General features: G+C 33.6%; 1 protein-coding gene across 1 annotated transcript in view; it reads right to left on the bottom strand.

Moving 5' to 3' along the window:
* The window catches only part of MMP16 (matrix metallopeptidase 16), a 189254-nt gene that overhangs the window by 69839 nt on the left and 91952 nt on the right, over positions 1 to 27463 (bottom strand). Inside the window, exons 3-4 of the mRNA XM_033005861.2 lie at positions 22787 to 22909; positions 11040 to 11344 (exon numbers count right to left, since the gene is read on the bottom strand). Coding sequence (XP_032861752.1) covers positions 11040 to 11344; positions 22787 to 22909 — 428 coding nt within the window. The remainder of the gene's footprint in view (positions 1 to 11039; positions 11345 to 22786; positions 22910 to 27463) is intronic.

Here is a 27463-nt window from a genome sequence, read left to right as displayed (position 1 = left end):
CATGACAACATCCACAGTAATTGGAAACATGATTTTTCAGATTCTGTTTGCTCCTGAAAAGGCAGAGGAAAGGAGAGGTCAGCGCAGTGATAATATTCTATACAACATCTTTGGGAAAAGTCAGGTTTCCTAAAGCTGCTGTACTGGTGAAAAAATCTCCATGAAGTGGTCCTAGCAGCAAACAGAGGCTTGAAGATCTCTGGATCACATGAGAGTTGGAATGCTAAGTCTGGTGTCTGCTTTAAATTACAGAAATGCCACTATCTGTTAAAAGGGGCAATTTGAGGATCATAGATAGTTTCTCTTTTCTAAATTATTTCTACTAGCAGATTAGACTGAAGAGTAAAAAAAAATTAATTGCAAGCCATTAATTTAGTACCTTATCTTTTTAGTTGTGAACTGATTTCAACTTATCTGCAATAATAAAGGTGTTTTTCTTTATTTTTAACCCATGTTTGAGAGTATGGTTTTCACAAGCTCTCCATAGCCAGTAATCTTTCAAGAACCTGCAATTCAGTCTCTGGTGTGAAATCTCATAGGTCATAAGGTAGTTTCTTTATTATTAGCACTAGTTTCATTAGTATTATTTTTATATCATACATTTTAAAGAAATATTGCATTTTTGTAGGCTGGTGAACACTTATAAAAAGATGCATAGGGGATAAGGAAAAAAGCAATGGATTATGTTAAATTCTTTCCTTTTTTTCTCCCTTCTCTATAACTTTCTGTCACGTACAAGAATATATGAAGTGCTCTCAGATTCACTACTCAAGCTTAAAATCTGCTAAGCTTATTTCTAAGAGGAGGAAAGGTTAAGGTAGGATCTAGATTTATTTATTTGTTGTGTGTGAGGTGTTACTTATTTTTTTTTCCTTGCCATTCCCACAGAATAACCATGTGTGAGGCACTGTATGGTCATAAAAATAATTATGAAAGGGATGGCCCACATTTTACGTATGCACTCATTCAAAATAAATCTGTTTGCCTGAATAAAAAAGCCTCCCTAATGCTCTTTTCTATCACACGCAGGGGAAAAAAAAGAGAAAAACAAAATAAAACAATCCCCAACATTGTTAGTTTCAACATCTTACTAATTTTAACAAACATTTTTCAACTACATTTCCCCATATTAACTCAGTACCCTCAATATACTAATACGAGTGTCTCTATCAAATGAATCCAGTTTGGGAAGATAAACTTATCCTCACTGTTGTATTAACAGTTGTTTGAGACAAAAACATCTTTGGAAAAACAAAAAAAAAGGCAGGCTTTTTTTCTGTGAATGTAGGTTCAGTGGTTGCCAAAATTGTCTGCAAGGATCCATTCTGCCTTACAGCTAGATGTTTCCTTGGCAGCAAAACTGATGTAACAGACAATATGAACTTTCCTCATTTATGTCCATGCAAAGTCAGCCAGCTTAATTTTAACACTTTTCATTAGAAGTTTAAGATAGGCTGGCTGATTGCAAACTGAAGCAGATGGCAAATGCAAGCAGTTTGTTCTAGTGGCCCTGGTATGTGGGAAATAACCTCCAGTTGCAGTTTGAATGGATAACTGAGTTTGTGACTTCCTTAAATACTCCAATAGGCTTGCAATGATCTATGTTCACCTATACCGTGATGGAAACAATATGCAATTTAGTGGTTCAGGTTACACTGCCTGTTTTGGTTTTCAACCTGTACCATGACCATCTCTGGCAATTAAGCCACGATGTAAATATCATCTTGCTTCTATAGACACAAAAAGCATAATGTAAGATGTGTGCAACAGTCCACATTTCCACTGTTTTAATGAAGACTATCACAAAGTCAATCTCCTTGACATAATCCTCAGCCTCTCTTTCAGATTTCATAATAGTGCACTTGGCGATTTTAGGCTAAGGAAGCTGAAAGCATGATATTTCACACTGATTACCCTGGGCTGTGTTAAAAGCAACCAACTAAACACACATCTAGAACATGGGGCTGGATTCAGCCACAAGACTGCTTTCACTGCCTGCCAGTGTTTAACAGTTTTCCATTTTACCAACTTGTAAACAAAGTGCTTTTCTCAAAGCCGAAAGGGCGCTCTGTGAATGTAAAAAAAAAAACTCCTCCAAAACATTAAAAATGAGGTCATTACTTTGCCAACAGTTAATATTTTCCATCATCTGGCTTCCAGCCAGTAAACGAGGACTAGCAGGCAGATCCTCTTCTCCTATCTGTATAGCCCTGTCTAATGACCTAGTCCTCACAAGCCAGCCAGGGACATTTATGGTTCATTTTTTAATAATTTTCCATCTCTTCAATAACTGAAAGGGATTCTTCTATTCTCAAGTGCATCTTTGCATCCTATGATAATACTTTCAAGGACACATTTTATGAATCAAACACTGAATGTTTCAGAGTTATCATTTTATGTAAGATCTTGGGGTGACTGGATACGGAACAGGGAGGCATATGCACACTAAGCAAGTATAATCCATGGAAGGTTTGGGAAGTTTAAGGACAGACTACCCTGTTAAATTCTATCAGCACAACACGAACTTATTGATGGGGAAAGGCTGGTTTGTTTTTTAAATACTGAAAGCCTTGAAGTTTAGCAATAGAAAGTATTATCTGTGTTGAGTCCTGAATTAAAATGGATTTCAGGAAGAATGGTGAAATGAAAGGAATCAATAGTTACTCCATTTGTCTGCAACTTGAAATGTTCTTTTAAATATTATCCTGGCATCTTCATCATTGTGCAAAGTTATAAATTTAATAGTTGGGATTTTCTGTCTTTTATAATATTGCTAATTCCCTTATTTTGCACTCAAATAGATTCAGTTTAAAATAGAAGTTGTGCTTCCTTAGCCTTACAGCTACATATAAACAAAGCTGTAACTCAACAGGCTAGGTCTCTTTATCCTGAAATAAGATGTGACAGAGGTCCACAAAATTATGAATGGCATAGATAAAATGATTAGGAAATTACTTCCTCATAATATGAGCATCAGTCTACCTAAACTGAATTTATCAATGGCAGGTTCAAAATTCAGAAAGAGGTAGTTTTTCACATCTGCTTAAACTATAGAACACATTGCTACAGGACATTGTGGATACCAAATGCTTACATGAGTTCAAAAAGAGATTACACCGATTCATGAAAGGAAATCCCTCAAAGGCTATTAAACACAGAAATATGGCCTGTGGCTCAGAAATTCAATGAGCCACAGATTGCTGGAAGCTAAGAGGGAATATGCTGGGGTTTTGTTGCCATATGTTTGCCGTGCTCTTATTCTCTTCCCTAGGTATCTGTTAACAGCCGTAACTGAGATAGGATATTTTGTAGGATAACCTTTGATCTGAAGTCATGTTGGCAATTCTGTGTTTAAAAGTATATACACAAGTTTAATACAATACAAAGTCAAAGAAGATATTAATCTTTTATACGTTTATCCTAGTACAGAACTGTAAAACAAGCATGTGACAACTGCAGGGCCACATTGCTTGGTTACAGATCAAATTTTATATTGATAAGAGCTTATTTAAAATATATATAATCAGTTAAGTAAGAGCACTATGCTTTATGAAATTAAAGTCATGGTATTATTGTAATACAGAGCTTCCTTTAATCTGAAATGCTCAGCTTGCTTTATATCTAACCATAGCATATGACATGAGCATGGTTTGAGACACAGCTCCCTTAGGAGACTTAGTTTTCACAACTCCACTGGTTCATATTTCCAGCAGCATATATCTCCTGCACTGTGTCAACCACACTGGCAGCCAAAAGAAATTTACTACAAGTTGATCTATGTAGTTCAGAGATCAGGATTTTCATAAATTTGTCTTGGCTGCCAACACAGTGCCCACAGCAGAATCTATGCACCAACTAGAGTCCAAGTACATTACACTAGATACTGTATTTGCATCAGGTCCAAGAAGCTTTTACTTGGCAATCTACAAACAGCATGGTACAAAGTGACAGGTTTGGGTTTTTTCTTTTTATTGCTGGCAAAACTTGAATAATTTTTTGAATGCTGGAGAGTTAACAAAAAAAATACTGATTTCTTTAAGTTTTCATTTTGTTTTCCTGAAAAAACAGCTTCATATATATACAAGTTACAAATATACCACATGAATGTAAACACTCTACAATAACATTCTCCTTACATTTAAATGTAACTGTACACTAAAAACATCTAGTACTTCTGTAATGGAGTTTCACTTGGTATTATTTATTGTATATTCTTTATTGGAAGAACAGTTTTCTGCAGAATTTCAGTATGGTATAGTAGCTGCCTTGGTAAATTTGCTACAGAGGTAAAAAATCATGCCTTTTACTTTGATTTCTATTTCTCCTGGGGATATGAATATGAAGACAAGAGTATCAAACTACCATTACTGATCTACTATGTTTATCTAAGGAGAACTTAAACTTAGTTTTTGCCCAATATTTTCTGCCACTGGAAGACAAAGTTTTACGGTTAGATTTAGCCAGTAACTGGTACATTAAGCATCACGTTTAATGCACTTGAAATCTAACCTCTCAAGAAATCTTTGTTTCCCCAAGAGCTACTTCTAAATCTTGCTATGTTTTAAAAAGCTGCACTTGTGTAAGTAGGTCAATCTTAAATTAATCTAGTTAAAAGTAGTGCACTCTACATTCAAACTGGTTGAACACTCCCTTAAATAGGCTTAGATGCATCCAGTAATTTCCCAGAAAAAAATAACTGCTTTAAACAAGGTTTAAACTAACTTAAGTGCATGTAGCCAGACAAATGTGAAATCAATTTTGATAAACCAATGCAACTTTTGAAATAGAGGCAAGACTTTATGCCTTAAATTAGAGATGTTTACCTACTTACAAATAGCAAAAATGTTTTCATACACTCTCGGGTGAAGAAAGGAAACATATAAATTAAGAAGTCATAAAATATATGATGCTATGTTTTAGTAATGGATTTTGCTCTCTATTAGAACATAGTGTATATATCTTCATCCATGATGGCCCCTTCTCTGAATGTCTTCCTTTCTGTTCTCCCTGCCATAATTTTTAGGATTCGATCTGAGAGCTTTCCTATATTTAATAGGAATTATGTTTATAATAAATCATGGAATAAATCCAGGGAAAAGAGACTGGTGAAAAATATGTAAGGCAATAGTGAGGATGAAGAACAGATATATCTCAGTCATTATTCCCAGCTGATAGGAATAGTCTGGGTTTTATTCATGCAGGTAGCAGTGATTATCAACTGCAAAAAAAAAATCATAGTCTGCCCTTTCTTTCCCTGCCTCTATCTGCCAAAATGAATCTTCTGAGTATAGTCAGTAGTTAAGGAACCTGGTTTTGATGGGTTTGGGTTGCCAGGGAGTATCAGAATATTATACAAACTTGATCCATGAAATGGCCCTTCGGGTTTGTCAACAGAACTAGTCAAGATACAAGTCAAGATTTCTAAAGATGAGACAGCTTTCTCTGAAGTCATTGTTCAGAAAACTGTTTTCAGATTCTTCATCTGCCTCTCTCTTGGGTCTTACTTCAGAAATGGTGAAGGGTCTGAGATTCACTGAGCTTCTGAAACTTTCTGCTTTTAAATTACTGAGAAAACTGCGAACTAAACTGAGAATAGTTCTTGTCCTCTCCAAGGATTTACATGGTATTCCTCAAAAAAAAAAAAAAAAAAACCAAACAAGCCAAACAAACAAAAAATAAAACAAGAAAATACCACTTCCCCTCCAAAACACAACAGCTAATGATCCTATAATAAAGGACATGTATCTACTTCATCACTTCAGAAGCAGCCCCCAGTGTGCAAACTGCATTTAGAAGCTCTTAGGTCAAATGTTGCCTCCTCTCTTTCTCAGAGTTCTCTTACAAGATCATAGGCAACTTTCAGTCATAGGAATGAGTCAATGAAATAAAATCTAGTGAGTACTATTTTTGATTTCTTTCTAACTTGCCTTTTCTGAAGCATACATACAAAAACTGGCCTACCAAAATTTTTTATGATTTTATTACTATATGCTATTAGTAAGGCAGAGTTGCAAGGCAAGTCCTATTCCTAATTGTGTCATTGTAGAAATACACCTTCCATTTTTTTCCAGTAGCAAGCATCTATGGTCAGCATACATTAACAGCTTTCAAAAGACTGTTGTTCCAAGTTAGAACAAAATATGGAGAATATAAGTAGAAACAAGTAATTGTCAGTCTTATGATAGGGAAAACATCTTATCTTGTGAATGTGTATGGCCTACCATGCTACAGTAAATTGGAGGAGTGGAGGATACTGTAGACTCTGAGGCTTAACAACTCCATAATGAAGCAGATCTTCCAGAAATCTAGCACACTACTTGTTCTACTATAATCTGACATTTCACCCTCTAATTATATTGAAGTGCATCAAAAAATTTAAATTATGCAGATTTAATAATGGACAGATGAAGATAATATATGGGAGAGACTTGTTAAGGCTAATAAGAACACCACTTTAAGTTTTGGTACAGGAAGAGAGGGCACAGTGTAGGATTTTTCTACTAGTTACTAGAAATTTTACTACAGAGACAGTCCCAATCCCCTCTGCTCCCCAGCAGTGACTTTACCACAGTGATTTGAAATATTGCAACTGAAAAAAATATTTTGAAAAATATTTTTGTAGAGGATTTTGACAATACAATATCTCCAAAATATTGCCACTCTTAGCAAGAAGTTGTTATCCTTTTATGGATTTAGATACATTATTCATTGTCCATAAATTTTTCATTCAAAAAATGAGGTGATATATATCACCTAAATGGATCAGAGTCATGAGAACAATGAAATCTCTCCCTAGCCTCCAGACTGGTACATTAAGATTTCTTCCCTTTCCTATTCTTTTTCTCCACCTTTTTTTTTTTTTTCCTTCAGCATTTAAGTTTCAAAGAAGATAAGGATTTAAAGTTTTTCATAGTAAGTGCTGATTTTTCAGATAGATTATTATGTAACTTGATTTTCATCTCCTGTTTATTTTTTTCTCATTTTACATCTTTAAATGTACATATTGTGAAATCTTTCCTTTGATATTCTTATCCTTTCTGATTTGCTATTCCTGAACAGTGTTTCACCTCCAGTGGTTATTTTCTCCATCATCTTCTTCTACCATAGTTGCCAAGTGTTACCAAAATAATCTGAGTTTTAACTGAGACCACCTAGGAGCACAAGGTACTTCATAAGGTGTATAAAGAAACCATCCTGTCCCAAATTATTTACAAATCTAAGGCTCTCATCTCACACTGAAGCCTGGATAGGTAGACCATAGAGGAAATGGGGTCTACTGTAGATGAAAAGGCCTACTCCCACAGAACAACTTGAAAAGTAGATGTCCTAAAAGAACAAGTGGAACATGAAATCTCACTGGAGGAAGGCTCCAGTCCAATGCATACAAACACTTTGTCCAAAGTATTGGAAGGCTACATTTCCTTATCTTGCAAAAAAATCCAAACACTTTTTATCCTCCAGTATATCTCTCCTTCCCTGGCAAAAGAAATTCTATCCTTGTGTCCATTATTCCCCTGTGATGGCAATGTTCTTGTCCTTCTATCTGGCCAATACTTCTTATATCACCTGCACCACTATGTAAGTAAATTTGGAGAAAAGACCTCTACAGCTTATCTGGAGTTAAGGTACCAACTGTAGTCTGCTTACAGGGTATTATGAAAGCAAAGAAACACATCATTTTAGAGAGCCTGCAAGTGTTAAATTGTATGACAGGAGGTTTTTTCCCCGAGCAACGGGCCCATTAGTCTTTACTCCTATAAGAGCCTTTATTCATTCTTCAGAATGAGGGAGGAGTCAAAGCAGTAATCTCTTCTCCAGAACATGACTGATAAGATAGGTCTGTGATCCACAAAAACATACCACTGAAGTGAGAACAAAGGAAAACAGCACTGCACTGTGGAGATGATATATTTCTAGTGGAAATGTTAGTCTAGAACATTATTAAAACCAAGCAAAACACAAGAAAATTAAGCAGACATGATCAGAAAAACAAAAACAAAAACAAAATCCAAACCTAAAGTATGAAGACACTGAAATTAACTAGTCAGGCTAAATTACCTTAGGAATTAGCTATACTCAGAATACTGAATTTGTATATGATTTCTTATTTGGAAGGAAAATTATTTTAAAAAGGACAACAGTTATTAAAGCATTACAAGAAGTTGCCTGTCTTTTCTGAAGTGGAAAATATGTAAATCGTTCTCATTAGAAGATTATAGGTGGAGAATGAGGCTAGTACTTTTCAAGAGGATCTTATATTTGCATTTGTCCTGCTAAATAATCAAGTTGGTCCATGTTTTCAAATCACTCTGGAATAACAGAATAGCAATCAGAGAAAATCAGCCCTTTGGGATGAGAGTTAATTTAAAAATAAAAATAAATCACCAAATCTTTTTCCCCTTCTATTGGATTTTGAATAACACTACATGAGGATGACTATTGGACTCCTGGAGCAATGAACCTCAGAAAAAATAACACTCACCTGGGAAAAATGACTCATAGCTAAGATCATAAATATATTTTTCTACCTTCTGCTTTTCAGTGGTCTGAGACTGAGCTTAAGATGATAGGGAGGCTAAGAGAGCTGTAAGTCTTTTTTTCTTGTCAATCCCAAATGGCATTCTTGTCTTCTTCTTCCACATGGAAATTTGTTCCAGTCACAAAAAAAAAAAAAAAAACAAACCAAACCAAACAAAATCTGGACATACATTCAGGAATCCTAGACATAAGATAATTCAATGAGATCATCATCAGAACTTGATACTTGATAATTGGAAGTCACCAATCAGAAAAATAGATACTCTGCATATACAGATCAACTGCACATACGTTACTATTTCTAGAGTTACAATGACATAAGGCTTTTGTCTGGACAATAGCTATGGTTCATACAATCTCAAGAATGAAACTAAGAGTTGCCAAAATTCTTCATAAAACTTGTGTTGCTAAGATATTTATTTGGTCATTGCACAAATTTTCCAGTCATAAAATATCCTGGGTTTTCTACCTTGACTATTCCATTCTAACAGGAGTATGTCTCCCTCAACAAAGTGTATATGAGCACACCAAAATATATAAGTTATTAAATTTGCAGAATAAATTTCCAGTGATACCTACTAAACCTTCATTAAACCAGGACAATAGCAAAACTTTTTCACAATAAAATTTCAATGGTTTTAGATACATACAAGCATATTTTTAGTGATAATATCATTTTACTTTCACTTGTTAACTTTTTTTCCTTTAAAATATCTTAAAATTAATTAATGTAAGAAATAGCTTTTGAAAACTGCTCTGCAACACTCAACCACAAAAAGGTATATAAAGACATGTGTGCCCTTTTACACTCTGAAGATTATTTATGTTAAAGGAGATGGAGATAACCAGAATTTTGCACACTTTCATACAAAGTATCCCTATGTGGAACTGCTCCAAAAGAGTTATCACATTTTAAATTGACACCTTGACTTCAGTGTACACGCTTGTAGATTTTCCTGAGTGCTTGAAGTAATAGCTCCAAAACCACAGAACATTAAATGTAGGCCTCCCACTGAGGCCCATAAAAACACTTTAATTTAGCCTCACAATGCTGTGACTGACTATGTACCTGAACTGCACAAACAAAAGACTCCCACTGTTGTTTCTTTAAACTTGTGAAAAGGGAAAATATGAGCAGTGCAATACCACAGATTTTGCTCCAGTAAGAGTCTAGTGATTGGTTGACAAGAAATAAGCTTCTTGAACCCATTCTGCTACTAAGGGCTTTCACCGTGCATGAACACTGCTCTTGCTTCACTGACCCTGGCACAACAGAAGTATTGAACTATTAGAACAGTCACAATACCATATTTATACTCCTGAAATATTAACTTAAAGCTTTGTTGCAAACTACAGGCTACAAATACTGCTAAATAAAAAGCTCTGAATTTTACTTGGAAGATCTCAGTTGAGAAAGGGAAAAGGAAAGAATTAGTTAAAGCCTCTCATTGTGCAAAAATTCAGCGTAACATTGAAATACAACAGTTCTGCACTTCTTGTCATCTTTATCATCTTTTATATGCCAGAAACATCCTCTTTGTGCATCAGTGCATCCTCCTTTGTCCATCACTGTTTGCTGAAGAGACTCTCTCAATCTCTCTGTCACTGGCTTAGCGAGATCTACTAGGACAACTGCAGCTGCTTGGAACCAAAAGCTGTCAAAGCATCAAAGCATCAAACAGAATATATCTACACAACACTCTTTGATACTGTTCTGCAGAGATGCAAAGGCTAGCTTTAAATTAGGTTTCCTCGATAATGGCAGTAATTTAGTCACATGAACTTGGAGCTTGACAAGGGTCAGGTTAGAGTTCTGTGAGGAGTAGCTTTAAAGAGTATCTTTAATCTTGATTTGGTAAATGTTAGGTATGTCAACTGCACTATGCAGTCACTTATTTGATTATGGGGAATGTACAACTTAAGTAAATTGGTATTATTGTTGGAATTAACAATTCGAAAAGGTGTTAAAAAGTTACTGGGAAACACTAACTCTGTTCTTGGAATGGCATCTTTAAGAATTGACATTAAATGTTGCCACTGCTTCACCATAAAGAAAAACTGGAGAAGACTAGGTTTTATGTACATGGGTATCCACTGTATTGGTGGGTAGTCTCAATTGTTCTTAACTTCTCTTATATCATTGCTAAAGAACATTCCACATTTTCCCTAAACCTAAATAAGATCTGTATGGCAAAGAGTTTCAAAATGAAAGTAGTTTATGTAAACGTTCAACAGTAAAACGTTTGAATGAACACAAAGGTTCCTGACAAGAATTCGTTGTTTTTCACGAGAAACACATTTTCATACTGTAACTTAGATTTAGACAGAAACTTTTCTGCCTCAGATTCTAATAGAATAATCAACTGAAGATATTTCTAAAGTAATGTGAAATTAGGAAAGAAAATTATCTGACTTTAGGGACAGGGAAGCATGGAAATAGTTTTGTTAGTTGAAAATTCATGCTATTTATTTATTTTGTTTAAACTGATATCTTCTCTTACCATCATGATTGGGATTTCCCAAAGTCCATGGCTCATCTGAGTCAAAATGAGTGTCTCCCCCAATTCCTGGCCCAGGGAAATAAGCATGAGCCAAAAATCCTCCCTCCCCATCAAAGGGAGAACTGTCTCCATGAAAACCTGATGCAAAAATGATTGTAATGTCCACGTCCCTCTTGCCATTTTCTAATTCAATATAAGGAACTTCTTCAAATGTTAGAGGAGTTACATTCTGCCACACATCGAAGGCACGGCGAATGGCTTTACGAGTTTCAGCATCACCTACTTTTGGAGTGACGTTCTTTATGCTGAAAGAAACAGAGAAAGGTTAGATTAAATTTGACAAAGTGGTAAGTGACACTGCTTACGTCCATTTTCCCCTAATTATTAAAAGCACTGTGCTTTTAATAAAATGTGCTAGTCTGGCATTATGTCCTTTAAGAAGAGTATTTTTAAACAAGCTGGTGTGAAATTATTGTGTCAATCCGTGTAGCCCTTTATGCTATAATTTATTATACACTAGCTATGCTACTCTCAGCAGTACAAAAATCTTACTTTTAGAAGATTAAAAATATTTTAAACTGAAAAATTCTTAACAGTAGGATAACTAGACTAATCAACCACTGACTGTTTACCTCCCAGATCACAATTAGAATTCATCACAGCTAAAAAATGGCATGTAATTTCTGATCAAAAGAAAAATATTTCCAGTTAAATGAAATTTTAACTTCTTAGTGAGTCCATTAACAATAGCAGAGCTCCATACTGTGACCACCACGAATACTGACAAAGCCTTAAAAACAGTTCTTGTTGCATTTGTAACTGGATAGATAATTCCTTATCAGAAACAAAGCCTTTTTATTTCAATACAGGCTAATATGTTACTTCTATAAATCTTGCATAAAACTGTAGAATTCATTAGAGAAATTATTTTATAGAAGGCAATTATGAGCTAATTCATAAATATATTTAAACAGATATTTCAGTCTCCACTATTCCTTTAAATGACACACGGGATGCAAAACCCATCAGAATTACAGTTGAGTTCAGAGTCACAGTTACTAGTAAATTATAGTGGAACCATCTTTAAAAAAAAAATATTTATTTTTATCATTGATTTCAAGAAAAGAATGGCACTAACCAATTTCAGACCTATCCAATTTCCTCCATCATTTTTACCCAATTCTTATAGCCACCAAAAACTGTTAGGTTTGTGTCTGTTCTGAAACTGCTGTAATCAGATGCTCATTGTACATTTGACATGTGCTCGATTGAATGTCCAGCACAAATTTCAAAAATTAAATAGTTATAGAGTATATGTAAAATATGTAAGTTTACACAGCAAGGTGTGCTAAAGGAGAACAAAAATATATTAATAAATAAACCTGGAATGGTTGATTGGTGTATTAAATTTGCTTGATTATACGGTATTGTAAGTTTATATAAATGGAAATAAATCCTTCAAGTCTAATTTTATAGATTTGGCCTCACATATATAATATTTAGATCACAGGTTCACGTAGAAAATATAAAGTTACCTAGTTTGACTTCCACTCAAAAGTATTCTTGCACTGAGTCCAATGCTAGTCTAACCAAGGCATTATTTTCTTTTAGCTAGTATGTATGTTCCAAAGAAATATCAAGACAGATTAGAAGATAGTATGCTGTGGAGAATCCACTGCTTCTCTTGATCTTTTGTTCCAAAGATGATTTAATCAGTCATTACATGCTTGTGCCTATTCTTTTATTTGTCTGGCTTGTAACATTAGTTCTTGTTCTACATTGTTTCACATACATGAGCTTTAAGAATGTTTTTTCCCCCTAAAAGAAAGACATTTAAAAGAAATTTCTGCACTGCAAAGTCATTACCTTTTTGTTGTCTCTGAAATTAAATTTTGAACCCTTTAAATCTCTTATTATAAGACATTTTCTCCAGCCTATTAAATATTTTCTGTGATTTTTTTATTGAACTCACTCCAATTCTGCAATGTTCTTTTAAAACTGACTTTGTCAGAACTACAAAATACTGTACTGTTCTCACTGTCAAAGAGAAACAGTCCTCTGATCTGTAGGCACAGTCTTACCCTATATGATGTCAATGCCATGTGATTCAAATTGCTTTGTGTGATGCTCTTTCTTCATAATTATTTATTAATTACTAATTTTATGATCAGTGTTGCGTTGATTTTCAAGTGATGAAAAAAATATTGGATGCACTATCAGTTCCTGCAGAACTCCTCTCTGAAAACTCCCTACTTTGTGAATTTCTTTTTGGAGATGGTTTAGTTAGCAAGTTCATAAACTACTCATCCTGTGCCCCTTGAAAATGTACAGTATTTTAAAAACAGAGTATCATGTGACACTAAATCAAAACACATCACAAAGGCACACTTACACTGCCACTACCAAAAATCTGACAACAGTTAACTTGTTGCTGTGCTAAGAATACCACTTACAAAGCTGATGAATTTTCTCTTAGTCAATCCTGCAATGTACTCTCTAAAGCATATAAATCTCAAGCACAGGTCATTGAAGGATCTGTTATTTGCTATGTATAATGAATATAGTAAATGAACCAACAGACTTTCATAGGAAATGGAACATGCCTAACAAAACTGATATTTTGATGTAGGAAAAGTTAATCTAAAAGATACACATTTGGGTTTTTTTTATTGTTTTGTATTTAGGAATCAGTAAGGGGTCAGTCACACTTTTGAGTTATGTAAATAGAGCAAAAAGATGGTCTTATGCTGTTATATTTGATATGAGGAAATGGATAAAAACAGATAGTAATATTTTATTGGCGGTAAATTCATTAATTACTTGGTCTAAAAGTGTTTGACTCATGTTTTAAACCTTATCACTTTACATTTTCTTGCTTTTTCAGTGCACAGAATTAAATTTTAGTCATTGATTACAAGTGAAAAATTGAGCCATTGTGCTACTTTCACACACATTAGCTAGAATAGATTACCTATGATAGGAGACCTTTTCCAGGGGATTCAGCTATTGAATTACTTTTGAAATAGCATTCTGCATCTCAGAATTCATTGTCAAGAAGAATAATTTTTCAAAGCATACATTCTGTATTAAAACAAGACAGATTTCTGGCTTCCAAAACAACCTTCTGGAGAGGGTGAGATTATAATGAAAAATGCAGTTTCTAAAAGAAATTAAATAAATCAGTAGTTATTCCAATATAAGAGTATTTCCAGAAAAATGATTGTCCCTTTTTAATGTGTATAACACACGTCATGTTCAGTCCTAAAAAGGGAAAATTCCAATACTGTAACATGAATATTGAAGTTGTCTAGCTGGGAACTTTGCTTAGAATAATTCACCAATGTAGACATATGAAATCCAATTTATTTTACATTTCTTTCGTGGTGCTGATCATATAACCTCCAAAGGGGAAGTACAGTAAGATCAATCCATATAGACAATGTATCAACTACCAGAGATTCTAGGACTCATCTCTTAAGTCTTCAGTTTAGACACATCACTGTAATAGCAAGTAAAGTCTTATACATACCCTTTTCCTATTATACTTAGCTCTACATCTTAAAGCCAGAAGTCACCTGAAATAGTGGTAACTGCCACTTATAACACAAAAAGAGGAACTGGATATCTTACACACAACATGTTCAGATAATAGAGCTCAAATAAGCACAAGTGGAGGACATGTCGACTCAGAACCACTCCTTTTGTAAGGTGGCAGCATAGCAAGACAAAGGCCATCACAATAAGAAAACTGTATTTCCTATGTTTTACATTCCTAACCTCCAAGTCCAGCAATCATTTCACAGAAAGGATGTTTAAAAGAGAGAAATATCCAATGCTGACCTTGACCAGATCAGCAGTGCATCCTTATAAAGAGGCTGAAGAACATACTCACAATTCCTTCCAAAGGGAAATTATTTTAGTAAGCAAAAGATTATCTGTAAGATGAAACATTTATTTCTATGTCATTTTTTACAAACTAGTAAACTGCGTGATGCTTTGTGTAAATTTTGAAAGCTGTTTTTCTTAGACAACCACAGCCATGTATCAATAGAATACAGTATTTTGTGCTAATTATTGCTGTTTGATGCAAATGTGGTTTTCAACCTGATAGTTGCTTTACACATTATAGGTTTTAGATCCATGCTTTGCACAAGAAGAATAAGATTTCACCAATGATATGCACTTTTCACACTGATTTACTATTTCTACAGATGTCTGAAGAGTCTTGTTTTGGAGACTGTTATTCTGAAATTGAGTCCTATTGATTTTAGAAAAGTTTTGGGTTCTCCTTCCCCAAAATATCCTCAAAATATTATCCATGTTTCAGTGACACATTTTTGGCTGCAACAGTTTCAGGAGTCTTGCAAGGTGTTAGGATATACCTCACTTGGCTGTGTAAAATCACTCGTCTGAAGTTTAAATACAGTACATTAAGTAGCACATATTTGCCATTAAATTTCACCATTTACTTTTTTTTTTTTTCTTCCTGAGCTGTCAATAGAACAGCTTGTTATATTTTTCACATAAATTTCTACAATTCTGTATGTAAAATCAACCCTTCTGACCCAAGCTAGACCCAAGAGGCAGTTCAGCAAAGGCTAGAAAAAGCTCGAAATGCATAAAGCTTATTATTACTGCTTATCTTAGGAGTAATGCCCACCACAACAGTTGTAATAACTCAGTGACAGACTTCTTCATGGCCTGTAGACTTTGATACTTCTATTCTCCACTGCATATAATAAATACCGGTTTAAAATTGGTTCTATGCTCTTTTGTGCATTAAATCCAGAGTACAAGATTAATAATATTTTACTACCTTATTGTGCTGATTAAACTGGATAGCAATGAGTGCTTTTAGAATTATTAGGTAATTATAATGATGAAAGATTATTTTTTAATAACATAAATATATCAATTAATATAAATGGGGAAAATATTTCTACAATGCCATTTCTCTCAAATACCCCGAGATTTTCTTGGAGCAAAGTTACAAATTGGAAACCACATTCTAAAGAAAGAAATAGACACAGAAGATAAAAGAGCAGGAAATTCAACTGAGTAGGTAAAAAGATGCAGTCAGTAATCTGTTTGAAGTAAGCCAATTATAGATCTGTATTTGACATGAAACAATAAAGATTAAAATCAACTGAAACATATCTTAAAAGCGAATAACTTGTTGAAACTACCTTCTCATTGCCATTGCTGTAAATCAAACCTAAACTGAAGCAAAGATTTTTTTAAAATCCCCCTGTTACTTTTATTGCAATTAATAGATTACTTCCGGTCAAAGATATATTTTGTTTTGCACCATCATTTCTCTAGAGACACTTTCTATCAAGTTGCTTCATTAACCTCACACTGATGGGGGTTTTCTTAGCTTCAACTACTTTCCAGTCTCACTTTGCTAACTCTTTGTAGATATAACCTAAGAATGTTTCTCATATAAAATGTGAACTCAGTTCATATAGCTCCTGCTCCAGCTGATTAAACCCAAGTCAGAAGTATTGCTTTTGATTTTCTTGTTCTGTGGTCACATGGATAATCAGTCCACTGCTGCCATGTTGGAAGTAATTTACAATTCTCTTTCCTCTTTAGTTTCATGGATGATATTTCCCCTTAATTCATTAAAAGGAGATGAAAAGTGACAAAGATGAAATTTCAAAAATACAAAACCAAGACTAACAAAATACTTGACAAATAAATGTTTTTATAGGAAAGATGTTCAAAGTAATCCCATGTCATTACTTGCTATTAATTTAAACTTAATGAAATGCAGCATAAACATTTATAATTATAGCATATTGATATTCAAATGTTTAATTATTTCAGGATTGTTGAAGTAGTTATTAAAGAAATGAGAACATATATTCTGCAATATTCAAATTTTATATGAAAAAGATTCACTAAAAATACATATAGTGAAGAACATCTTTTTGTTAACTACACTGTGGAAAAGCAGAACTAATTGTTTTAATTGATTGTTACATAAGAATCCTCTCTCACAATTATGGTTATTTAGACTTTTTTCATTCCATAAAATTTAGAATCACCACAATGTAATTTAATCTCATTTTATTCGGTATGTTTTACATGTCCTCCCCCCTTCTATTCAGAGGTTAGAAATGCTAAGTTATATAACACTGCTAACATAGTTCTTTAATAAAAGGGTAAGCATTACCTTTATTAAATTGGACTTTGGGAAAGCACTAAGCTTTAACAGAAGGATATGCTAAAATCAACGCTCAGGAACTGCAGTATTCCATTTCATTCAGATTCCTAAACATTGTTTACAATGGCACCAGCAGGTATCAGGGAGACAGATACTGGAAACTTTCCTGTGTATCATCAGGTTGACTAGAATTGTGGTGTTTATGATATTTCTGATGAAAGCTGTTAGGACATGAAATTATAATGACAAAAGAATGTTTAACAGAGCATCCATGCTTCCTACAAAAATCTAATGCTTAGTGTTCAGGAATCATAGTATCCCTGTCCCTTTAGTCCTTAAGGATTGAAGCCCTATGGTACTCTAACAGATTCTGAGAACTTTATTGTAGAAAGCAATAGTCTCTCCAGTACAAATTACTATTTTTCTAGATTTGCAGCTGTAAATCATCAAAGTTCCAACAAAACATGCAAGAAGGTATGCTAAGAACTCATGGGTGAGTCATTTTGAAAAAATCTCTTTTCAGAGAACCCTGAAAACTTCTTCACCATGCCACTCAGAATACTTTCCACATCCAGAGATACCATTTCTCAATATAAATTTGCATGCATTTTCTGTACTGTGTGCTCTGTGATACAGAAGAGCTAAAAACTTAAAAATTTGTAACTGACTTAAAATGGTAGGGTAGAATTCTAGAGCAAATACATATTTCCACTACCTTAAGGTCATGTAGGCCTCATATGTACATAGGGAAAAAATTGCATCAAAGTACAGCTCAATCCTGTAAATGCTTCTGGCATGCTTCAAAATATATTAGTCAGGTACAACTGAATTAAAGCATAGAATATTGCTAGCGTATTGAAGAAAAGTTTTCAGACATTTCAGTTGTTCACAGATTTGTTAAAGTTAGGATGGTCTCAGCATCTCTGAAAAAAAAAAAAAAAAAAACAGATAATAATTGTTTCCCCTTATTTTTGCTTTTAATTTTTAATGGAAAGGCAATGTGCTCATGGCTTGATGCTGAAATAATATAGTCATATATCAATATATTTAAAAAATAATGCAGAGTGAATGTCATCACAATGCAAAGTTTGTGCTATCATTTCAGTATGGGCACAGAGACAACCTTTTTTAATTCATGAGCAAAATGAAATCAAGGAAATCCAGCATATATTGACTTTGTGACAAGTATGATTAAGAAGGTGTGTAATTCCTTGATTTAGGAAATATTTTCTAAATATTCCTCTGTAGTAGTACACTCAAATTATTAATGTATTAAAAAAACTTGTTGCAAATTTGAATCAACTGTATTTTCTAAGTTTTTTCTTAATTCAGTATTTTCTTGCTTTTCAGTGTGGCTTTTAAACATACAAGAAAAGTTCTTTCCATATTCCACACAATATAGATCATTTGGACCACAGAAATAACATAGTCTATTGTTAACAAGCCAGATAGGACTTTTAACTGGACAGTGTAAAGTTAGACGTGTCCAAATCTTTCATCTTCTGTCAATTTTTGGAGAGCTGAAATGTAGGATGTGTCCAACTAGTTGAGAAAGCAAAAAAGATATTAATCTAGGGCTTGATCCAATGTCCACTGAAGTAAAGAAAAAGATTAAATTAATTCTAGTTAGTTTGGGATGAAGCCATTGACCATTCACAGTTAAGTTTCCTTCACCAATTAAATTACTACATATTGTTGAACAATCAAATTGTTGTGTTTTTTTTATTCCTCAAGTCAGCAAAATAAAGTAGAATAACTTTTAAAGTATTATTTTATTTTAAATTGTTATGATTTCTAAATAATGGTTGTAATTCAGGGCAAAGCTTGGCTTTTTAGAGCGCATTCTCCGATTTATTTGCAAACGTGTTGTGCAGACTGAATAATCTGAGCAATTGACCAAAGACTACTGGAGTTAAAATTATGAATAGTATGCCCAGAATTCTGATGAACAGGACTTCATATTCAATAATTCTTTGTCTAAAAAGGACATATAAACATTAATGTTCTATTTTTACAAAGCTGATTGCTGTATTGATTCACATTGTTGCTCCTTCTTTAAAGTACTGGATGATTTACTTCCCTAGTAAAAGAGAAGGTGATTGTTTTTTGAGAGAGACTCATAAATGTCTTTGTAAACATTCCCTTTAAAAAAAAAAAAAAACAAAAAAAAAACAAAAAAAAAAAAAACAACACAAAATCTGTTAATAGGTTTCTTCTCTGACTCTATATGATGTTCAGAGATGTGTAACCTAATATGGTTTAAAACACTAAGGAAGAGTCAAGACCATGTCATTAAGATCTCTGTAGTTTGTTCTGTAATTGGGCTATAATTTTAATATACTCTAGATGTTGTCCTTTACTCCTATACTCTTCTGGCTGGCAAAAAGGTTAAAATAATAAATTTCTGCTTCTCCCTCTGTAAAAGTCATGTTAGTATATAACATAAGTACTAGTAATATTTAGAAGGTATACTGGCATGAACTATACCAGACAGAAAAAATACAGTAAGTAATATTGCTGTGTAATTTCATTAGTAACAGAAATCCTAACAAACACCCTAATCAACAGTTCAAATAAGCAAAAAGCTGCATTTCATGAGGACGAGAAAGTATAATTAATGCAGCACAATGCCCATTCCATGCTGATGTTCCCAATACTGGAAATCTGCATTTTGATGCTGTCTGCACACACACTGTTTTCTAAGAGTAATTATCAACTAAGTCCAAAATTTAGTATGTGGCCAAAAAGTACATAGGTAATGTAAATTATAATAGTAAGTCAATTCTCTGAAGCTCCATCTTAAAATTTTGGAGAATTGTTTCAGCTTGAAAAATTATAAATTGAAAATACGGAAATGTAGAAATAAAATTATAAGTCATGTGTGTATCTGTTTTGATCCTCTTACCCATGATTACAGAGACAATCTAAGAGGAAATACATTCTGAACAACGTTAATTACCTTAATTTTAACAGATGCCAGGAGCAATTCTTGGGGAAAAAATTAGTGATAGTCAGAAAATGCTAGAATAAAAATATAAGTAGACATATTTTAAAATGCATTTATTTGTGATCTCAAGTCTATTTTTCCTTTAATAAAGTCTTGATGTTTTGCCTGAAGTGATAATTATTTAATTTAAATAGAGCATCTGAGTATATATTCTAAGACCAACTAGCTGGACAGATAGTAAGTGGTAAATGTAGCTTTTGGCATCATTCAAAGGGCTCCTTTCAGCACTGGTATTGCACCTCTTTGACAGCGATGTATACAAAGAAGAACTCCACATCTGTGGATTTCACAGAGTCCAACAAGAGTTTATACATTTACAGTATTATATTAAGTGTTTTTTTGAAATAAGCAACAAAGAAGAAAATTTGAAAAGCTTGTCTTATTCTATTCCAATCAAAATCCTTAGCAAAAATATCACCAAGTATCCTAGGAAAACACATTAACTGCAGTTAAGGTATGTGTTTTGCTCATCTGCTGGTCTCTTTTTAACATGACACCACAGCATAGGTTTTTTTGCTATTACCCTTCCTGTTCACAAAAGCTGGTAAGTGCAGTCCTATGATAAGGTAACTGTGATGAATGGCTTCTTTTTTACTGTTTATTCTGTGGTTCTGTTCTGTTGGAGCGGGCTAGGGGCTTGTTTTTAGGGGTGTTTTTTTATGGGGTTTTGATTTTGTTTTCCAGAAAAGTGTAAGAGGTAGCAGACACTGAAATAAGGAAGAAATAGCTTTCTTTGGAGGGATAACTAAGGTTGCTTAGTGGGCACACTTCTGACTACAAGGTTCAACAAGTCAGGAAGACATAGAATGAAGCTGGAAACTTTCAGGTTGTAAAAAACTGAGAAGTGGCACTAAGAAAAATGGAGCACACAAGTGATGCTACAAATATGATCAAAAGGTTAGGGAACAAAGCAACTTAAAAAGTCTTTCAGTTAACTGGTATTAAGCTTGTAAGCAGGGTATTGCTGGGAAGAACAAAGCAGATGAGAAGTGTGTAAAGAATTTTATTTCTTTTTTTGTTATCTTTATTTGCTTTGAGTTAATTTTTAAATCAGAAAAATTAATATTGTGATTTTTTTTCTAATAAAATTTGTGTTTTCTACTTTAAATGTCTTTTGGTCTGTAATTCACTACCAAGAAATAAGTTTATTCACTTCAGAGCTCTGGTTGACTGAAGGTCTTGTCAAAGTAAGAGAGTGAATATTTTATAAGAGGGAAGGCAGGAGGTAAAGAATTGCTATAAATTCTTCACAGTGAAAAAGATTACTAGATAGTTGCCACATAGTTTAATACTGGGCACCCTCTGTTGTTGTGATTAATGCCTTGGGTGACAGTACAGAAGATATACAGGTGGTAGGATTTAGACTGTTGTAAAAAATCCTATAATGACATAGAGACTACCGATCAGAGTGAACAGAAAACCACACATATTTGTAGGTGACCATACATGCTTTGTCATATGTGTGCACACACAGCACATTTAAATTTTTAAATGCATATTAATGTAAAGTGCTGTAGGTGGGCGTTATTATTCTAACCCACTGTACAACATTTACATTAACAATAAAGGACTCTAGCCAGTGTAACATACTAATATCCTATTTCTTGAAGTTATATCAGTGTATAATGCCTTAAAATAGAATTCTCCAATTCAGACATAAGCCACAGTATTGACACAGAGTTACTAATAAAATTATCTCTTCACTGTGGTATGTAGAACAGTCTATATGACCATTAGAGCTTATGAATTTAAAATTTAATACTTATATGGGTTCATGAATAATGACACCAGTTAATGAATTTGAAAACTATTTTATCCCTCAGAACTTACCCTTCTAAGGAATCCCAATGAGGCTGTGTAAATTTTCAAACAGGCTGTATTGGAATCCTTGATTTGCTGACAAATTATGGATTTTATATTATATACATGACACTTTGGTTGACAGAGCTTTAACAAGTACACAGTTTGCATCTAACTTCCCTGCAAAGATCAGTTTTGACAACAGGCAACATACTGTGCAAACTATATGCCAGACTCAAGGGTTATACAGACGTACACCTCTGTACATACCCCCATGCCCATCATCATGTAGGCAGGAAATGGCTGGGTCAGTGACTCACTAAATTATAATCAAATTCATTTGTACTTAGAACAGACCTGTAGGCACCCACATTTTGCAGAGTCTAACTCCTTTCAATAACCTGTTTTACATACTTAAATTAGAGATCTGTGTTTCATTACAGTGCTCCTAGTTTCAGAGCAATGTTCCCTGAGAAGCTGCCAAGAGGGTTGAAAGGTAAGGTTAAGGACATACTGGGTGTTAAATCGATGCTGAAAGCATCAGAGAATTTACCAGTTACTAACTGCATGCAATTTTAATCCAAGAAAATAATTTCGTTCTTATGTAGCACAGACATACTTACCCAAGAGGTATCTAAATTAACATTTTTATATCACACGTTGATAATAAACTCAAAATATTGAGAAATATTTCAGAAATTTATATTTACTTTAAATTAAAAGTCAACACTACTAGTGACATTTATGTACCTATATGAATATCTTTGGTACCTGTAAGTGATATGTTTGTGTTGCCATTTCTGTCCTGTTAACGCGTAGCGTTTCCGACGGATGTTGAATTTGGAGCTACCTCTTGTTTGGTCAGGCACACCACATCGAGGCTTCTTCATCCAGCTGCAAGAAACAACACCACATAGTTAAAGCAATATGAAAGATAAATCAAAACCACTGCACCCAACTAGTAAAAACGTCATACTTTTTTGAAGTTACAGCATTATCAATTTTGTGTCTACATGTAACAATGACCAACAAAAGGAACAATTATCTTGTTATGAGATTTATAGTTTGTGGAACTTCATTGCACCCCATGACATTCAGAAACAAATTTCTTTGCTGCTATTTCTCCTAGTTTTCTTTTACTACAACCTCTGAACAAAGACTTCACAACTGGACAAGTCTTTCACAGCCAATAATTTATTTTGATTCATTCAAAGTAATTATGATCTGTATTACTAGATTGCTTGCTGAAGATGAAGTACATACACAAAGACGTGGTCAAGTCACTAGTTCCTAAATTATTTTTTGTATTCTGTGATCCTTTTTTGTCTCATTGTCATGGTATTTAAACAAGTTTTGAATTCTTTTAATCAGAGCCCAGTCAACTGCCAGAATTATTTTTTTTTCATTCAAGATACTGAAACTGCTAACTTTATGATACTGTTAAGTTCTTCTATATTACTGTCTTTCCACACAATGAAGAGTATCTCATTGCAACTGTAAGCTCCTAATGGACATATTTAACTCAAGAATTCTGCTTAAGAATCTTTAATGCTCTGCACAAAATCAGACTGAAAAGGTCAAAATCACAAACAACAAAAATTATCATTGCAGCAGTGCCAGAATTTCCACAGAAGTGCTCGTTTTTAAGTGGGCTACAATATTTCCAAGTTTTCCAATATTTCAAAAAATTCAAATTTGTCACCATTCCAAATATGTCAAAATTAGGATGATATCTGATTAAAAAGTATGAGCTCAACAGCAGTATCACTGAACTGATTCTCACTTGTAGTGTAATGGGTTATTTAGTTTGAGTAAAAGTGAACAAAACTCAGCTGAAGTCATTATTTTATATGAGCTGAATAGCTGCAGAACAATTTACCATCAGGATAGTAAGATTAAAGACATTCACTGCATAAGTAAAAGACAAATCTCCTCTGTTACTTTTCCAGTTCATTTGACTTTATTTCTATCATGACAAAAAATTGTTGATGTAAATGCTATAGTTTTCCAATGGTATTTACCACAAGAGTAGTCACACCCTATATTCAGGCTTGCATGAATGAATTTCTGACCATTAAAGTGGCATTTAAGCATTGTTTCATAAATAAATATACACACAGCAACTGTATATATATATATATGACTGGATGACAGAAAAGACATTGGAAATGTCATCTCAGAATGTAGAGTCCTTTTAAAACATTCACAGGTAACAAAAACTCAAAAAAACAACCAGCCAACCATCTTTCATCTCTTCCAGTAGATATTCTTAGTTCAATATATGCAAAATGAAGAACACAATCTTGTTTTGTCCAAAAGAAAACATGGAATATTAACAGTACAAAGGAGTAGTGTGTGTGTATAAAAAACTACACAATCTAAAGAAATAATTGATTTTTCAGTTCTGTACTCAAGGAATGAGATTTGCATTGTAAGTTTCACACTTACTAATACAAGATAAACCATATTGCATACCGAATGAAATTTTAGGGATGGACTAATCCAGTCAAAATCAGTCACATTCATTTTCATAAATCCATGTGTAGAGGTTTAAAAGTACAGCCAGACTTACAACACTTGGTATATGCTGTAGCTATGAATATATAGCAAACCATTGTTTAAATGCATAAGTAGGAGTTAAGCTCAGCAGTCTGTGGGATATATGAAATTTCAGTGATAATACCAAGATGGCACTGCATCCCACTTGCACTGATAAAGACTATAGATGTGCCTGCAAAAACTTTGATGGGTGACACATCCACCAAGTAGTACAAGTGGGGAAGTCAAAATTTATGAATTTGACTGCCTGAACTGAAGACATTGAGTTCATAGTTACCTGTTCCAAATAAGAAACACAGAATCATTTGCCCTAATTTCTGGCCAGAATAATTACAAAGTATGCATAGAACATGAAACAGTTGACTATTATTTGTATTTGCAAGGAAGATAAACTTCTTTCCTAAGTGTCTGCAAAGACAATACTTTAAAATTTACAAAACTTTACCCCAAATTCAGCAAATATTTGCTGAAGCACTCTGCAACTTTACTTCAGGTTCCTCTTTTTTTTAAAAAGAAGTGTCAATTCAACAACATAGATGTTAGAGACTTCTGGGATGAAATATTATTGAAAAGTTTAATTTGCTCTAAAATAAAAGAAAATGAAGGAAAGAAGCAGATCTTAGGTACAGACCAAAGGGCAGTTCTATTATTCTTAGTAAAATGATATCATATTTCTGCTTCAGCAAATGAGATTAAAATTGGCTCAGACCTCAGAAAACTTTTAAACACATTGTCAGTAATACTTTTTCACAGTGCATGTTAGATCAGCATGCATTTACCATGCATTTTAATGACGGGGTATATTTAAATTATGCTGTTGAAACTGCACACACACTGCAGAAAGAGACACACACGTAACAAAATATCGGTGTTCTCACCTTAAGGTGATATCACTACATCAAAAGAAAGAAGCAAGGAATAAAGCAAAAACTAGTTACTAATATATTTTGTTAGAAACACTGTACAAAAATGTCAAGGTCTTGTATAAAATAAATAATATATCACTTGTATTGTTTCAAGGGTAATGACTTTAAATCAAATTAATTAGTCCTCCCCCCAAAAAAAAGTTTAAACTATTTAGCATAACTGATGGAGACCTATTTTAATAACAGGGTTTGCTCACTAGAAAGCCAGGGGCAGATAAGTGTAAATATTCCAAGTTGTGAATTTAAAAATTAATCTTCAAATCTGTTATTGAAATAATCTCTCAAGTTATGTCAAAGGTGCAATACTCTTACACAAAATAATGTTAGCATAATGTTTAACACTTAAAATTTAATACAAAAAGTCAAGAACAGTAGGTAGCATGGATTCAAAATTGAACACTGTGTTATCTTACTAGAACTAGTGACAATCCATTTTTAGCAAACAAAAACCCCACAGCCCAGAATAAGATGTTACGAAATTCAGTCATAATTTGTTCTTGCATTGATTTTGAAGTGGCATGTACCTATTGTGAACATTATGCTTGTATCCTGATTGGCATGGATGAGCAGGGGATGTTCCATGTTGTTATGATGCCTGGCTCACTAACGTTCTTACTGTTCCTATATGACAACTGGGACTGTGGTTCAGACACAATATAAATCTCAATGTAAATTAAATGGAAGATTTTGCACAAGTGGTTCACTAGCTTTCAGGAAATTATCTTTATGTAAAATTTAAGGAAAGATGCAATTTGCATCTGAAGAGCTGGACTATCACCAAATCTATCACCTAGATATTAGCTGAGCTAAGTTTAGGAGTCAGAATTTAAAAAAAAAATATTACATGGTTATTATTGGAGCTCAGACTTTCTAGCATAGAAATAAGGCAAAATGGTAACAATTTCTGGCATGTAAATGTTCCTTTTTTTTTTTATTTTTTAATATGTTAAAAATAATTTTTAGACAGTAATTGTTCTCACACCGACTGAAAGACTTCTGTCGGTAGTAACTATTAATGATAATGACATCTGAGGGTCCTTAGTGTGTAATATGCTCTTCCATCTGGGGGGGAATTGACAAATAAAGCATTCATTTCTATTTTCTTCCAAATATACCTGCTTTTAACATAATATGATCAATTATGATTGGATTTTAGTTATTTTTTTAAATAATTGTTTTTAATTCTAAAAAGGTCCATACTGGTAATGACTTTGCCTCTCTTTCATCTGATTGTCTCTGAACTTGTAGAAATCTTTCATGCAGAAGCCCCTCAAAATTAATATTTTATCAGCACTCAATAAAGAGGCTTAATTGTGACTAATGTACTCTATCCGTAGAGTATGTCACATCAAATTCCTCTCTTAGCTCCATTAGTTTGAACCTTGAGGAGCTATATATGCCAAGAGAATTAAAACAGTTTAGACTCACAGAAAATCTTAAAAGATTAAAATAAAAATATGCATCAAAACTGTAATGCTCTTCCAGCAGGGATAGAGCTGAAACTGAACTTCTCATAACTCAAACCAGTTGCCTAACCTTATTTTGTTCCTTGGGGGTTAAGAGGAAGAATCTCTGTTTCCTCACTTTCTTAAGCCTTCAGGAAAAAGTATTGGCCTAACATGGAATCAAAACATTAAAAAAACCTACCTTTGGTTAAATTCTCCTCGGCTTATTTATCCCTAATCAAAACTGTATAATATTTTAGTTGTTGGTGTTTGTTTTGTTGGTTTTTGTTTTTTGGTTTTTTGTTTTTTTTTTTTTGGCAGAGTTATAGCAAAAAAGGAAAATAAAAGAAAGAGTCCAACAGTGCAACTTGACTTAGTGGCTGGAAAAACTATAGACATTTACTTCAGAAAACTACTGAATGGTACCCTTAAATTTCTTGTCAGGAGAGATAGATACGTTTTCTAAACATCTTTACTCTTCCCTACTGTACTCTGCTATTACAGAACTTTACTGACAT

Source organism: Tyto alba, unplaced genomic scaffold (genome assembly GCF_018691265.1).
Source record: "Tyto alba isolate M040663 unplaced genomic scaffold, T.alba_DEE_v4.0 Super-Scaffold_9, whole genome shotgun sequence".
NCBI lineage: Eukaryota > Metazoa > Chordata > Aves > Strigiformes > Tytonidae > Tyto > Tyto alba.
This window is presented reverse-complemented; position numbering and strand designations above follow the sequence as displayed.